General features: G+C 31.6%; 1 protein-coding gene and 1 long non-coding RNA gene across 9 annotated transcripts in view; one reads left to right on the forward strand and one right to left on the reverse strand.

Moving 5' to 3' along the window:
• The window catches only part of Rdl (Resistant to dieldrin), a 139405-nt gene extending 130737 nt beyond the window's left edge, over positions 1-8668 (reverse strand). For all 8 annotated transcript variants that reach the window (XM_076416572.1, XM_076416567.1, XM_076416573.1 and 5 more), the window contains exons 1-2: positions 8540-8668; positions 2689-2871 (exon numbers count right to left, since the gene is read on the reverse strand). In XM_076416572.1, the coding sequence (XP_076272687.1) occupies positions 2689-2813 (125 nt within the window). In that variant the 5' untranslated portion in view covers positions 2814-2871; positions 8540-8668. The remainder of the gene's footprint in view (positions 1-2688; positions 2872-8539) is intronic.
• Positions 5224-17226, forward strand: part of LOC143204132 (uncharacterized) — a 60361-nt gene continuing 48358 nt past the window's right edge. The window contains exon 1 of the long non-coding RNA XR_013007527.1: positions 5224-5268. This is a non-coding gene — a long non-coding RNA (uncharacterized LOC143204132). The remainder of the gene's footprint in view (positions 5269-17226) is intronic.

Raw genomic sequence — 17226 nt, forward strand, 5'->3', positions numbered from 1 at the left:
CAATTATTTATTAATTATTAACTTATAGCTATAGTTTACACTAATAATACACACTAAATGTTCACACAAGTTCCTATGGTTTTGTTCGTTTCAATCTCCTGACATCCTGTGCGCTGTCCAGCAGTTGTATTGCTTCCACGTTAGAATGATTTAGTTATCTTCTTTCGTGTTTCAAGGCGAAATCCTGCACAACTTCGCAAATCCATTTGATTTCCAGGTCATCGTGCAGTTCTTCATTGGTTACATAGCGATAGGCATTGGTAATCAATCGAAGAATCTTGTTTTGACAGCGCTGTATGACTAACTGATTTGAATTTTTAGTGCAACCCTATATTTGCACCCCATAGATCCAAATTGGCTTTATAATTGTATTATAGATCAACCTCTTTGATTTTAGATCAAGTTGAGAGTATCTTCCGACTAACCAGTATAGTTGTTTTATTTTGGTTCTAGTGTGTTTTGCTTTTTGTCTAACGTGATGCTTCCAATACGCTTTTTATATGGCGTACCAGCTTGTAAATTCAATTGAATGTTTTATTCAATAAATGTTTCAATTTTATAAGTTTTTTTTGATATATTGATCAAAATCTGTCCTTGTCAATATTGCGTTGCGGTGAAATGATAATATCATTTGAAGGATTCAAGATTAGTCAAGAAGAATTAACAAAATACTTCGGCATCCAGTCGATGATATGTTAATTTGAAAACTTCTTGTTAGCCAAAAAGATCCGAAATCTAAGAACTATACTGATTGGTCCGAAAATACTTTAGAATTGTAAAGCCTATTGGAACTTGAGTTCGAATACGAGATTGCACTGAAACATCAAATCTATTAGTATTTTAACACTCCTAAACCAAAGTTACTCTATTAATTACCAAAGCTTATCGTCACATAATCGATGAACAACTGTACGCTGGCCTCGAAATCAAATGGATTTTAAAGCATGAAATAAGTTGACTTAATCTTAGCAGCGTGGAAGCAATAGAGCTACTGGACAACGAGTACAACATTAATTTTAGTTCCAGTAGCCTAATTTAATTTTAATTTTGGAAATATCTACTGATGTATTTATCCCGCACAGGTCTTGTTTGTGTATGGATGCAAGTACAATAGAACATTAGTAAAAAAATTGTTTGTAAATTAAGATTGTACTAAGCATGTCTAATGTAAGATGTAATTTAAAAGAAATCTCGATATATTGATTGAATTTCTCAATTGAATTTAACATGAACATGATGTCTGCTTTGTTTCCTAAGATAGGCCCTAAAAATCATTTCGTCTCCAACAGACATCACTATAACATTTATGGCAATCATCAACATCACATCTTTAATTTCCACATTTTTGACTGTTTGACAGAAATATGTCTCTTGGAGCACTCATTTCGGCGGTACTTGACACAGAATCGCCAAACAAAGTCGTTCCACATTTTATTTATTGGATCTATTATAGAGCCAAATTCTTTTTAGAGTGAAGATCTTACTACCTCCTGATATATCAAACATATATCAGAAACTAGTACAATTAAACTGGGATTTACTCTCATAGGGCATCGTCATAAAATATTTTACAAAAAAATTATCACAAGAAAAAAATTATTGTTTCTTGTTTAAGATTGGGAGAATTATCTTATCTTTTATCTTCTCGGGATCTCTTGAGAAAAAATTAGAAACATACTAATTGATTACAGTGCAATCAACTACTTATATCAGTTGAACATTGAAAATAATCTTGAGCTGTGCCTCTGCCTTTGATATATATTTATATATATATATATATATATATATATATATATATATATATATATATATATATATATATATATGTATGTATGTATTTTTTTTATCAACTACATTTTTATACAAATATATGTAATCTGTGAAGGTAGATTTATCCTTCTGCAAATATATAATTTTTTAGGTTTATTGAGACGTAGTAGTATATTTTCCATGTTACAAGAGTTTTCCATCTTGTATGGACCTTTCAAAAGATCAGGGAAGTTATTTTTCAACATTTTTAATTTGGCTGCTGATTGTTTAGGTAATATATGCAGTAGGTTTTGTCATCAGTAGAATAATAATTGAAATGTTTAGGGTTACAAAGATAATGGTAGTTGAATATTATTTCTATAGAAGTGTAATGTAGTTTGACTCAAGTTGAGCTTCTTTCAAAACATCATTTTGGGTTCACTTTCAGTGCCTAGTAAGCGTTAATTGAACTTATTTTAGTCCATGTTGGCTAAACATTGTTACAGTTATATTGCTGTTCCAAGGTGGCAATTATTCATAGTATAAATGAATATATTTAGAAGTTTGAGGTCAATAATATTTTGAAAAATGGGAATTTGTTAGAACAATTTTTCGTAGCTCCTAAATTCCTTGTTTTGTCTTATTCAAATTGTTTGATGGAACATTTATATTGGCTAGTTATAGTATATGACCTAAAATTAAATAATGAGCTCTAGTGGGCTCTTCCTTAGAAATGAAATAAAATATTAGGAATGTGTTAAAACATCTTTCCAATCACATTTAATATGACTTTTGAAATTTTGTTGTAATGTTTACTGATATGTTTAAATATTTTTGGTATTTTTATTGCATTCTTTGCTTTTCATACGGGATAAGTGTCATTTACAAATTATGCCTATACAAATCAGGATGATTTAACAATTGAGTTGTAAAACTTACCCAGCAAGAGCTGTTGGCAGAGAAAACAGTCCCATCGTTATCACAATCGGTAGTATCAGGTTGTAGCCGGGCCATTGCCCTGGGCCAGCCCTGAGCGTCCAGGGCTTGGCCCCGTGGGGCCCCATCTCGCTGATGGGGCTCGGCCAGCCCAGCGATCGTCGTGTCGACGGCGTTTAACCTCCCCTAGAATAAAAGAAATACAATAATATAAATATTCTATAGATATAATAAAAATTATCGTTTAAAATTTATTTTCAGAAAACATATTTTGTTCCTAATAGAAACCGTATTAAAATTCATGTTTCACTTAAATCAATTACCATACAAGATGGATTTCTTACTTCTTTTTCTTTGTTATCCCACTACAGCTTTCTCGATGTCTATCCTGATTTACCCACATACAGTATTTTAATGTTATTCAATTATTTCTGAAATGTGTTTAAATTTTCAAGTTCTCTTATTTTTGAATATTTGAATTTTCTTCATTCTTGTTCGTAGGGTTGTCTAATTAACTTTTTTAGATTTTGTCTTCAGGCGATCTCCTACTATGAAACTGAATACTTAATTTAAGTATTATAAATATACCTTGCAATTATAATATAATAATATTAGAATAAATATAATTATAATAGAAAAAACTTTTAGTTGAAATATTACTATATTTTGTATTATCCAAATGGACCTGAATGTTAATTATACCTCTAATTAACCTTAATACCTTTACTTCCTTAATAAATCTTGCTTGGTTGATTAAAAGGACGTAAACAATTTTTTTATGTCAGCCATATTTTATGGGTAATAAAACTGGAAGTTACTTTTCAAATCATTTATTTTAATTGATACAATAATAATTCGTTGTATGAATATTTTGAATTGAGCTATGAATATGGTACAGAAACTTTTTATATGCTAAATTTTTTCTGTTAATATAAATATAATTTTGATAGATGTTAATGACTAAGTTGAATATAATTACATATCATTTCTGTAGGTATTATTACTTATAGAGTATAATTTAACTGTTTAGGTAGTCTCTATATGTTTTGTGGCAATTTGAAGGTAGCTATTAGGAATTATGACAATTTGATTATTTATTTTATTATATAGTTTTATGTATAATAATAGATCGGAAATATTATTAGTATATTATAATACTACATTAATTATATTTAAGGCTCCTTTTTAGGAACAAGGGTTTATCTGAACTGGACCTACTGTTTAACGTGGGCTTCGAACCACGGTCCTCGACATTAAGCCTACCGACTGGCAAGTGACCAACCTAGAAACTATCCCAGAAGATGTCCGGTCTTACCCAGCCTGGTTGCTGGCGTGGCTGGGAGGGATTTTTATATTGTTGCCTATAAAGACATTTACAGTTACAATCACAAACATAAAGTACTCTCGCTACAGTAGTACCGTCCAGTCGCCTGGACCACTACCCAACCAAGTCTGCTCAAAACAATTTTATTATATTTATCCTATGTTCCGAGATAAAGATATTTTTTTCAAAATAAGACATCCTTTGTTTAACTACTGTGAGTTGGAAATTGTGCGGTGCCTTTGTCGTAAATATTATAAAATATTTGTTGAAACGCTTCATGCACACTTCATCACAAACATTTCATTGTTCAAAAAAATATATGATTTGGAATGTTTATTCCAAATGAAGTTCGACAAGTGGTATACGGTTGTCGCGTAGTTAGAAATTATGCGTAAAATATTTAAAGAACAATCGGATTTTTTTAAAATTTAGTGCAAAATAAACTTATTGTCTCGAACCTACTCATAAATTATTGAATTTTATAAGATATCTTCTATATTGTTTCAATGTACAAACGTTTTTATTTCGAAACCTTTGAATGATTAAATTAAATTCATCCTTCAATCATCAGTCATGTAATTTATTTTTATTAATGTATGATATTTGTCAATAAAATGAACATTATATCAACAAGAATGGCAACTGAAAATTCTAAATTCAGAATTCTCAAAACCATTTTTACATACAACATAAAACAATGATCGTTATGTCTCTTGTCTGTGAAAATGTCTGCTTATTGTCGCTGAGGAAAATAAATGAGTTTTCTAAAATAATAAGGCTTTGTCCTCATTTTCTGTCCACTACTATTTACTTCAATTGTTTTAACATTAATTGATGGTATTTATAATCCATCCAGTGGCAGTTTAGTATTTACATTAATGAAGTGAAAGTAGAGCTTGAAATATCTGATAAGGTAATGTTGTTTGTGTTGGTTGTGCGTTGATTATGTTAGTAAATTGTCTACTTTATTGGTGTTTTAATTTGAATTAATGTACGTCTGTTTGGAAGGAAACTTGGATATGGTTTATTAGAATAATTTATGCAACAGTTGTTTTTGGTTTTAGTTAAATTCACTAAGCTTAACTTAAAGTTCACATGTTTTTCAACAACATATTGATATCTTCTGTTTAACGTATATGGTTACTTAAATTTGATCTTTTCAAACATTTTACGAAATTAAAGTAATTAATTATTATAATTCTTTTATGTTTCAGGTCATGCATGTATAATCGGAAACAAGGATACAAACCTGTGGAAAAGTAAGTTCTCTTTTTCCAAGTAAATGATGTACTTCATTTGAAATTCGTTTAATTACAATTGAACGTTACTACTGTACAGTATCAACATGAGATAAATTATTTATTTCAATTGTGTCGCAAATGCACAGTCCCATGGTCTCTTTTTTTATAGCTTCCAATTCTCGTTAATATTCTCTTCTAATATTCTAATAATTTTAATTTTCTTTCTATAATTTAAATGTTGTATGTGTTGCTGTATGGGGTTATTTTAAACTGGTTTAAACTTTTGTTTCATTCTTAACTACCATATTATGTGTGAAAATATTTTGCAACATAAATAAATTTTAAAAAAATCAGTAAATACATTTTTAGAAAATATAAGTGTGACCAGGTTGTACATTTCAGGCTTTATGCCTATAAACGCTAGCAATATGGATGTAAAACCGTTTTGAAAACAGTAATAGCTTTAGTATTATATTAAATTAAAAGACTATTGATTAATTGGGATATACTTCTGTTATATTATATTAATAATGTAATCATAGTTAATTTAATTTTGAGTACATTACTATATATACCAGGTATAGTAAATCTATATAATCCAATACATATTTTATTTAATTTAGTATCACTATACTGGAGTATTTAAATAATCTTAAATAACGATATTGCAATTTTTTGTATTAAGGATTATGAATAAACATGATAACGAAATAACACAGCGTCTATGCTATTACTTTTTCTGTTTTATTGACACAGAAAACAGTTTCCTTTATAAGTCTTTAAAGTGCTTTAAAAAACAGATTGAAAACAATGAAGGAAATGCGCGAGAAGTAGTTTCGAAGTGGTGATTTTCATGTAATTGACAAATAAGGTCGTGATTGATTAAAACATTTCGAAGATGTGGTTGAGCCAAGCTTTGAATTCCTTTGTTACCATTAATTCATAGTCCTTGTATATATATATTTAATATAAGCCATTGCCGATTCTATTTCTTTATTGATATAGAGTTACTTAAAACTGATACTATTTCAGTATTATTACAGTTCAAGGTCTGTTATACGTGCTGTAGATCGATTAATTGGAATTATTCTATAACAAACGAATTAGCATTTGTTTGATTTTATTTATATATCCGTGTAGTTAATATAATTATATACCAATATTATTAGTGAAATTACGGATGGTAATAATTACCAATTAGTAATTGGTTATATACGTCAGTAGACTACATAAATATTAAATAATGAACTGAATTTAATTGCAGTATATTTTAAAATAATACAGCCTCGTAAAATCAGAATTCACTAATTTATGGAAAATGAACAATGTCGATTACGTCATATGTACTTAATGTCATTAATATTAGTTCGAAATTGTTTGCATGGTGTTTACATGAAAAAAACTATAAACATAAGCAATACAATATGTGGGTTGTATTAAATATGATAAATAAGGTTATGAGCGTGTCCAAATAATTAGCAATAAAATAATTAAGTCTTCATTTGACAAATACTTGGAAAGGATGCTTGTTCATAAGAAAGGAAAGATGGGAGTCCTAAAGAATGGGTCATTAGAAATTCAGAACCGTAAGTATCTGACTGTCTAATATAGACGTAATAAGAATAATAGAATTACTCTATTTATGTAAAACATCAGATATCAGAAAATATATTGTATACATTTAATTAAATATCGAATATCAATATTTTCTTTTCTCAAAAACATTTAATTTATAATATGATGAAGTTATCCACTTATGTTATTTGAGAAAATTGAAACGTTTGGCGATTTTAGTTACTATAAAAGGTCTCTATAATTATCTCGTCTAATATATTTATACTTTAAATTATTCAGTGACTTACTAGAGTACTTTAATTATTCTCAATATATGTTTTTTTTATATATATATTTGAGATATATATTTCCAATATAGTTTTAGTTTTATTGGAAATAACCAATATTTTGTTCAGACCTATATTTTGTCGCAATGTGGTTGGATATAGGGTGTTTTTAAATATAATTTGTATTTTGATTTCTACCTTCATATTTTTTCAATGAAATTTTATCTTTACAAATCCACAAGATAAGAGTAATGTAGGTTTTCCAAACATATTTATATTTTCAAGTATTATTTCGAATAATGGTAGCGCTCCTTTATTTTATTTTATTCCAATTTACTTTCTCTATATCACTATTGTGTCTTACTGAATACAAATGAAAATTCTAATTTGTTTTATTTTTGTTCATAATATTATTAGATATCGTCTAATGTCGATGTTGTTTTAATCCATTTTTTTGTTTATTATAAAATTTTGATTGTAAAATTTGTAGAATGAAGCCTTTAAATGATGCATACTTGTTTATAGTAAATGAGTATTTAATTAGATTTTACTATCCAAAGTATGATATGATTCTGCCAAGAACTATATATTAGTTTTCTTTTTTCTTGTTAATACATGATAATTAAATGATTCTTCTGGGATATACGTTTGGTTCAATTAGATATGAAGGCGTTTCCAGTGGCGCTGTCGACATTTGACATTTCCTCCATCACAGAATCTTTTCTTTTTTTATATATGAAAAGAAAAACTCCAATGTTATTTGATTTTTTTTATTTTTTAAGTAATCATGGTGTATATTATTTTTTATGTAATAGTGTTGATTAATGTTATGCTTGATTACAAATGTTACGTTACTGAGAATAATTTAGTTGTAAAAAAATGTTTTAAATCCTTAATAGAAACAGAAAGTTTAGCAGAAACTCTAGGAATAACGCAAAGGTTTCCAGTAATTCTAAGCATGAGGCTTATTGAAGTTTAAAGGCGTATCCAGTGGCGCTAGTTACCTTTGACATTTCATCTTCATCCACAAATATACAAATATTTACTTCCATATTTATTTGGTCTATTGTCGAGATTTATTTTAAATCATTGTGATTGATGCTTGAAAGTCAAAAGGGAATGTGAAAAGATGTTATTCGTTCTATTCATAATTTCTCCTACTATGATTTACGTTTTGTTATGAAATTTTTCTACACTAATACTACGTTGTTTTTGTCACTTTTGGTGAGTTGAGGGTGTGTTGTTTTAGAAACGTGCTGAACTATTTCAATGTTTCGTGAGGTAAACAGTCGATGGCTTTGTGTTCATGACTAAAATGATGCTGGGATATGGTCGGCGGTTTGCCTAGGATTTACTGAATATGGTTTGTGATAGAATGGGTGTATAAACAAGCATGATATAATGGTAGAGATCGAGGATCGAGTCACTTCCAAGGTCGATGGACTTACCTTGGAAGCGGGGCCCAGTCCACGGGCAAGGATTCCAATTTCCGGCTGGTAGCCGTCTTCGACGAACTGACGAACATATCCGGCCGGCGAACGGTTGGAGCAGGAGGAGGAGGAGTAGGCACTCTCCGGTCTCGCGGACAAACTAAAGACGGTTCGAAAATAATGAGGGTCCGAGCACTGGGGGGATGGCGAAGGCAACGACGAAGACGACGACGACGATGACGAGCACGGAGGTCGGCGGCGCTCCTCCGGGTGTGTTACGAAGCGAGCGCAGCTATCGGAATCGGCTGGGGCGGCTGTCGTGGCCGGGGGTTTTGCGATATTCGAGCTGATGGGTTTGTGTTCGCGCTACGATGCTCAGCGTATTCGGGCGTTCGGCGGTTCAAGGAGTGGTCGGTTGGCCGGGAGAGACGGGCTGGTGCGCGGGCATGTCGGTTGGGGGGGTCGCTCGGCTCTGGTGCCGGGCTTGGGGCGGTTTAGTACGGGCCCGTATGTCATTTTCTTCCTCGGGTTCTTAGGCTCTCGGTATTACGTTGAGAGACGCTGTTCAATATATTTTGTAATCAACGATGCAATAAATAATCACTAGTTAAGTAGAGAGTAACCAGGGAATGTGTAATATAACAGGTCAATTGAAAAATCACCCGCTAGCTATCGTAAAAATTTTTTTTTGCCAAAATTGGTTTTTTATTCAATATAATTCCCTTCAAGGGTGATACACTGATTATAGTGAGACCCTCCAACTTTTTGATACCATTCTTGTAGTACGATTTGTCATTTGCTTCAAAATAGACCTCAGCGATTACCTCTCCGCTTCTCAGCGAGCATTCTTTTGAGATGAGGAAGCAATTCGAAGTCTAATTCATCGATTTTTGACACGGTGAATTTTTTGGTGATGCAACATTTTCTTTTTCTCCAAATGCGTCTGTTTTTCGGCGATTTTGTCCTTCAAAGGGTCCAATTATGCTATGTAATAGTCGCTGTTAATGGTCCTTCCTTTTTCAAGGTATTCAATGAAGTTTATTCCATACGCATCCCAAAGTACAGACGCCATAAACTTAACAGCCGATTGTTGCGTTTTTTCACGCTTTGGAGGGGGTTCGTTGTGTGGAGTCTCTTCGGATGACTGTCGATTGGACTTTGGAGTGAAATGATGGAGCCATGTTTCATCCATGGTTATATGGATATAAAAATATATGGACGTAATTCTAGTAGCGCCATCTATGTATCAGGCCGGGGACTTTTTAATTGACTTCTTAGTAGCCGACCGAACAGATGTTGTCCTGTCCGAACATTGGCTTTTTGTTTGGGTCAAATATATATATCGAATGGGCACAACAGCTGGGTCACTTGATTATGATTTTGCAAAAACATCACCAAGGTTATCACAGTTTTCTTTCTCCTCCATCCGCTCGGTGTGGTTATATAAATTGTTGATCCTTGTCGCCCATAAAGTAGATTTGAAACAAAATTTAATCAACACCAGGAACTGAAAAAAAAATTTGATAGTACAACCCTAAATATCAACATTAAATTTAAATTGTGACCTCATTCTGAACGATTCCCGTTGTTCCCTAGTGATGTCTTTTTGGAATTTACGAATTTTGTACAGAAACAGATTCTATTGGGGGCGAGAAGCTAATAATGGAAGTGACGCTTTTCCAGATGTGCTTAAAATAACTTTTGTACTTAAAAGCATGACAATGTGATGAAAAGTTTATTCGGAGTCATACTAACACACAGAGCACTTGTGTGCGTCGGTGGCTCCTTGACTTGTCTCTCGTTATCTCAATCTATTAGCTCGAAAAACGGTCATTTTGTTGCTCTCGACTTTCATTTAGAAGCGTGTTTGCAGTATGGTCTGTAACTTTCCATCCAGTGTTTTTCTGGCGTTTTATTTAACCGATAGTTGTCAACTGTTTTTACATTATGTGCACGTTGACCAATATTTCCAATTCGTGTTCGAACGCGTGTTATTTCTTAAAATAAAAACACAACAAATAAATACAAGTAACTTGTAAAGTTAAAATTAACAGGAATGCAGGTGATATTACCCTTTGATATATAGCATACCGTTGAAATATTTCGAAATATTACCCTATTGACGATGCTATTTTTATTATCCAATCTTCTGCTGTAAATTAACACATACGCACATATTGTACATATTATATTCCATGAATGGACTATGTCAGCAAATATCTGGCTAGAGGCTGGATGAATATTGCGGTTACGATGGAAATATCACCCCAACATATGTACGCCAGTTGCACTTTTAAAAATTCCGGCAATCTTATCGTAGCTCCGTACCGGGCCTAATTGTGATTGTAATCCTTTCTCAAATCCGCGTAAAATATACAGATAAAAGCTTTTAATAACATACACATAATGTTACACTTTATGGTGGTATCTTTATAATGGGCCCCCTTTTTAAGGTCCTAGGGCCTGTTTAACATTGGGATTTATTATTGCCTTAATGTATATTTAATTCACTAATGTATTATTACTAGTCGTTGCGAACTAACTTTGTCTCTACTAACACTTTTTTTTGTCATTATGTTTATTCATCGGATTCTATTTAGTCTTTTATAAAAATTAAATTTAGGTGCACTTTTGTGAGTTTCTACTATTTAAGTACACTTCCCAACAAACATATTGCAATAAAATAATTTATATATATATATATATATATTTTTTTTTTGTCTCGTCTCCTTTTACCAACTATGGGTTTATCTGGACTGGGCCTAAAGTTTAATGTGGGCTCCGAACCACGGTCCTCAGCATTAATCCTACCGACTGGCGAGTGAACAACTTTAGAAATCATCCCAGAAAACACCCGGTCTTACTCGGCCTAGGTTGTGGCCTGACTGGGATCATTTCCCTTGTCGGATTTTATACTCTTGCCTAGAATATTCACAAATTTTAAACAATCGCAATCATAAATTTGCGACCATGTCCCAGCAGGATTCGAACCCGCGGCTGTCGCAACAGTAGGAGGACCGTCCCATTGCCTTTACCACTGCGCCACCAAGCCGGCAATAAAATATTTTTATAAATAATTTTATTTTGAATCGGGTAATATTGATGAATGTTCCGATCAACAGAGCTTAACTGTCTGTCTGGACATGACCTGAACAGCTTTTTAATTTAATTTATTTAATTATTATTATTTGCAATGACATTTGTTATGATAAGATATTTATTAGCTAGTTTTTTATAGACATGTATTGATTTGTTTGATGTCGTTTTTTACAAATAATTTTATATTTTATACATATCTTTCATCGTTTATTGTTTTATTGATATATCGTAGCAAAGCAGACGCTCATTAATGGGGACTAATTCACACCAGTATAGTTTACATATAGAACTTTTTTAATTAATGGAATATTTAAATTATAATAATTAGGGGAAACCTTAATATATATGCTTATTTATAACTAATTGAACAAATATTTCAACAGCCATAATTATTTTTTTTATGTTAGAAGCAAAATAGCCTGCAATATTAATCTGCTTTAATAAAAAAGTGATTGTACGAATTGTTTGACCCCCTCTGAAGGGGTAGTATCACAGTCTTTGAAATTTTGTAGATTCCTTGGAGTGTATTAATTCTGATCCAATTTATAATTTTATGTTGTTTTATTACTTTTATTTATATTTTATCCTTTATTTCAAATTTTCGTCATCTTTCATCAATTGTTCACCACTTGTTATGTTTATTTTTGACAGTCATTCTTGTTTTTTTGCTTGTTAATATTTATTTACGTATTTTTTACCTCGCATGCTTGATTCTTTTGATTCTGACCATAGTGTGGTCCCTAACCACTTTTCCTGCTTTTAGTTTCTTGCTTTCATGTTTTAATTTTCTTTATAACAAATTGTTTTAGTAGAGCGTTTGAATTAATTGAAAATGAATGAGTTTTGTAAATTAAGTACCAATGCTATATTTGTATGCAAAGGTTCATAGAGGGCTGAAGAGGCTCATATTTTTGATTTTATTTCTAATGCATATTTGATAATATTAATTTCTAATTTTTTTGTGTTTTTGTGGTTTTAAAAGGATCCAATTGAAGTAAAGGGTTGGTGTACATGGGTTAACTCTGTTACTAATTTTACTTTTTGTTGGGTGTTTATGTGAGCCAATGAGAATATTGAGTTGATGCGCCTAAAGGGAGAATTTAAGTAAAAGTGATGGTTTTATATATTTTAAAGGAATAACGTTCGGTCTTGTTAAATTTCTATATTTTTGCTGATTGTGATAATTTCTTTCTCAACAATGGTTGTATTTTATATTTTGTTTTACTCTGACTATAATACTGACATGTTGCCACCTACATATCAAAATATTTACAGGAAATAAAAAAGAATTGCCATTTAAACAATTTTTAAGGCTTCTGGTATTTATAATGCCAATTTATAAATTGTAGAAAATATATGTAGAGTTAAATCTGACAACGTATAACGTAAGTGTTTAGAAGTGTGCTTCAATTTGTTCCCCACCAGTTGTATTTACCATATGTTAGAATGATATAGTATTATTATTGTTGTCAATTATATGTTCTAGAAACGTAATTAAGCTTAACGTAAATTTAAACTCTCCTAAGCCGAATTTGCTTTTACATTGATCGGCTCTGACTGACATGCATTGAACACATACGATGATGCGTTATTTCGGTATTTCGTTCGGATCTCCATACCTCTACCCATAGACTACAGTCCATAATCAGGCCCTATCCGAGCTGAGCTTTCTCCGGATAGCTAGACGAGGACAACGCTAGTAGCTTTCGCGCAGGATTCCGTAGCGTTTGTCGGTCCTGGCCCGGGCGGCTGCTTCTCTCCTGGCTCCGGAGCAGGATCGATATTACCGGACCCGAAGCCGGCACCGGAGGCTCCGGGCATCGGCATCCTGGATGTTGGGGAGTTGTATCAGTCTTTCTGTCAGGTGGACGGGAAGAATAGGTCACCGATTGTTCGGTGGGTGGCGAGGGGGGGCGGATTTTTAAAAGGAAACCGGCTTTTTTTCCGTCGTTTCCTACGGGCCCATTCAGCCAGGGCTTCGGAATCGCAAAAAATCCTTGCACAAAATCGTTTCTATTAGTTAAATTGATACGAAGCCTCTATTTGTCTAACATTATCTTTTTATCTATGTATTTCTCGTATATATTTTGAAATTGGATTTGTTACCCCCCACATATATGATATATATATAGGTCTTCCTACAAAACACTCAATGTACGTCATCAAAATTTATCACCAATGTCAAATTTAAATTTTGGTTTATTTTGACTCTTATTTACTGATACTTACTTTACTGATTATTTAGTAAACACGAGGAACTTAAACCAATAGTTCTAGTTTTAACAGTCACAATAGTTTCTATGTTATAGGTTATTTATTATATTTACATTGAACTCTTTTCCACACCGTCTATGATGTAGAGTTCTAGGTACGTTTTTATGTATTGGTATTCAGTGGAGGCCTAATCCACGTAATTATCAATTGTGTATCAAAGTAATGCATTTTACTTTCATGAGAGAGCATATTTACCTTCTTTTACGTTTGTTTTTTGTTTCTTTCTTTCCAAGTCATTTTGACATCACTGTTACTGCCTGTGTACATTTTTGCCTTTCGCCTCATGAAATTAGGTTTAATCACTGAATCGTGAATTCTGTTTAATGCATTTGTCATATCTACCAAACAAAATTGAGCATCACTCATCGTCGTCATAAGTTCTAAAGTAATGGTCATGTATATTCTGAACAACTACACCCAAAACTTTCACACCATGCAATACGATTTTCCACAATTATCCTATATTAATTATATACTCAGCTTTAGTTGTTTCCGCTCTGATCACTATGTGTTGCTAATTGTCAGCATTGGGACATAAACCATCAGAGTTACTGTTCATGATTGCGCTATTTGTAAATTTGTTTTTCTATCTGTCTGTTGGAGTATATCCAAACCGAAGGTATTATTGTTGTAGTAGACAATGCTTCTTTCTACAGTGAATAAATTTTAGGTTTGTTTCCAAAAGATAGTAAATTACATAAAACACATATTTAATTTATATTTATGGAGTGATTTATCTGACAAAACCTATGCACTATTTTTATTAGCGTCTTGCCAAGGGTGCCATAATATTCCAATTTAAAATATCCAAGTCTCGTCTAGATATATAAATTGAATGAATAAATTTTCATTAATTTTATAACATATTTTTGAAGATTGTATTCTTTCAAAAGTAATGTCTGGAAGTTCCATTACATCTCTTCGTGGGTTATCTTTATACCATTTAAGTAAATATTTCTTAATAGTATATGAAGGCATCTCTTGCATCCCTCAAAGAGTTGCATATCCCTAAGTTTTCTATGGATACTTTCCAAACTAACGGTTTTCTATAACATAATTGTGTTGAATTATGTTTATGTAGAAAACACTACTAACTGTTTTTTATCGAATAGAGTTAACATCAAGATGATCTTGATTCGCCACCTACTTTGTATTGTGCCCTCTTTATATTGGCAATTCATAAGTACATTTATAACTATCGTGTAAAAGCTTCTGCAAATGTAAATATCTTATACATTTCTCTTTTAGGGCTTTAAGTACTTATTATTTAGTAATAAATCACTATTATTTGAAATTATTTAATTAAGTATAATTAAGTTAAGAATATTTATCCTTTACACACCAAACAAATATTTCTTAGGTTGATAGTTGGTATAAAAATTAGCTTGATTAATAATTCTATACATTTGTAGAAATGTAGATGAAATTACAGATACACTTATATTCTATGCGTCTTGTGTAATGCTAAGGATAATCTATTAACAACGCAGGATATTTCGATCCTAACGTGATATATTTGTACCTTGTAATCTAATTATTTCGTTGGTTACATCTATTAATACGGAGTAATTTGGTAGTTAATTTGGTTTATTATTAAAGTGTATGGTTATTTATATCCGGAAATTTGCATAATGTGTTTCTGTTTTCATTTATTCCAAAAATATATAGTTAGTTTAGTTGCAAAGCAGTTAGTTAAATATTGATTTTATATCATTGGTTGTAGGCTTTCTATTATATTTATTATCATTAAAGAATATATTCCTAATTTTATTTAACAACTTTTTAGGGATCATATTTTTTAACCTTGATATATGAATAACAAATAAAAAAATATTAATACTTGATTTAGTCACTTCATTGAACTGATAGGACATTTTTTTTCTGGGTTTTGTATTGTTAATTGAATTTGAAGCTGTTTTGGGAGCTTGTTGATGCTGCTCTAATATCATATGTACATACATATATTTATTAAGTATTAATATTAATATATATGTTTGCATAACATGTACATAATGAATGCGTTAACCTTATATACTGATGTATAATATTTCTTTCTTGAACATTTTAAGTTTTGTTTGTTTATAATCCGTTTTCTTACTATGAGGTCAAAATTGAATCGTTTAAGTTCTGTATTTGTATTATATGTGATATCAAATTATGTTTACCATAGCTCCAGTATGTACTATATTATATATTTTGAGCAGTAAGTTATATTTAACACACTATAATAAATTTATTTGAATATACCACCAGAAGTTGTATCTGTGTTATTGATGTAATCTTATCTTGGAGTTGGTATCTAAGTTTTTAATGTGAAGGGGTTTAAAAGACTTAGCCTTAGCTACCATAGTTTTTGAAGTTCTTTGTACTGTGTTATTTTTTTAAATCCTTTTCCTAGATGGATTTCCTTTAAGACAGCATTGTCGAGATCATTGTCTAAGATATAAAGTAGTAAAATATTTTATGGAGAATATTAATTAAATGAATATTTTTTATAAATACCATTGAAACGTCATTGCTTAAGCCATATTTTCGTTTAAGAACGATATTGACTATCCTTTAAATTGCTCACACTGATATTTTATAGTATTTTGTTAAAAGTTATTCCAATTTTCCTTAAGGAACTTGAACTATTGAATTAATAATTAATTAATTTTTTTATTACCTTTAATTCTGAAATGGTGCGGAATTTGTTTAAAACTTTTTATTTCATATAAGGTTTTTGGTTGATATTAAAACTAGTTAAAGGCTATTAAAGACCATCAATATTGATAGCATCCTGAAACAACTATCTAACTGGGAAATAGGGGGCAGAATGTTCGACTTCATGGCATCCTTCCTGACTAACAGAAGCTTCCGGGTCAGGGTTAATGGAGTAATATCTACAACATATCACCAAACCAACGGTGTACCTCAGGGCTCCTGTATTACCCCATTACTAATCATAATTGCTATGAACTCCATTAACGAAGTCATTCCCAGTTATATCAACGCCCGAATCTATGCAGATGATGTGCTTATCTACCACAAACATACTAACTATAAGTACAGCCATTCCCTATTACACAATTGCGTCGATGAACTGCCTGCGTGGGCCGGACGAAATGGGTTGAAGTTCTCAGCAGAGAGGACCGTGAATGTTCACTTTTGTAGACGGAGGAACTGTTCGCGAACAGTAACATTAGTGATGGAGGGTAAGGACCTGATAAACAAACCAGAACACATATTCCTTGATTTGCTGTTCGATCACAAGCTCAACTGGCTCACACACATAAATTATCTCAAGAATAAATATTTGGCAGACATAGGTCTACTGAAGACCCTTTCCAACA

This window comes from Rhynchophorus ferrugineus, unplaced genomic scaffold (genome assembly GCF_030347505.1).
Source record: "Rhynchophorus ferrugineus isolate W39M unplaced genomic scaffold, kcgeb_rfMv2 rfM10, whole genome shotgun sequence".
Taxonomy (NCBI): Eukaryota; Metazoa; Arthropoda; class Insecta; order Coleoptera; family Curculionidae; genus Rhynchophorus; species Rhynchophorus ferrugineus.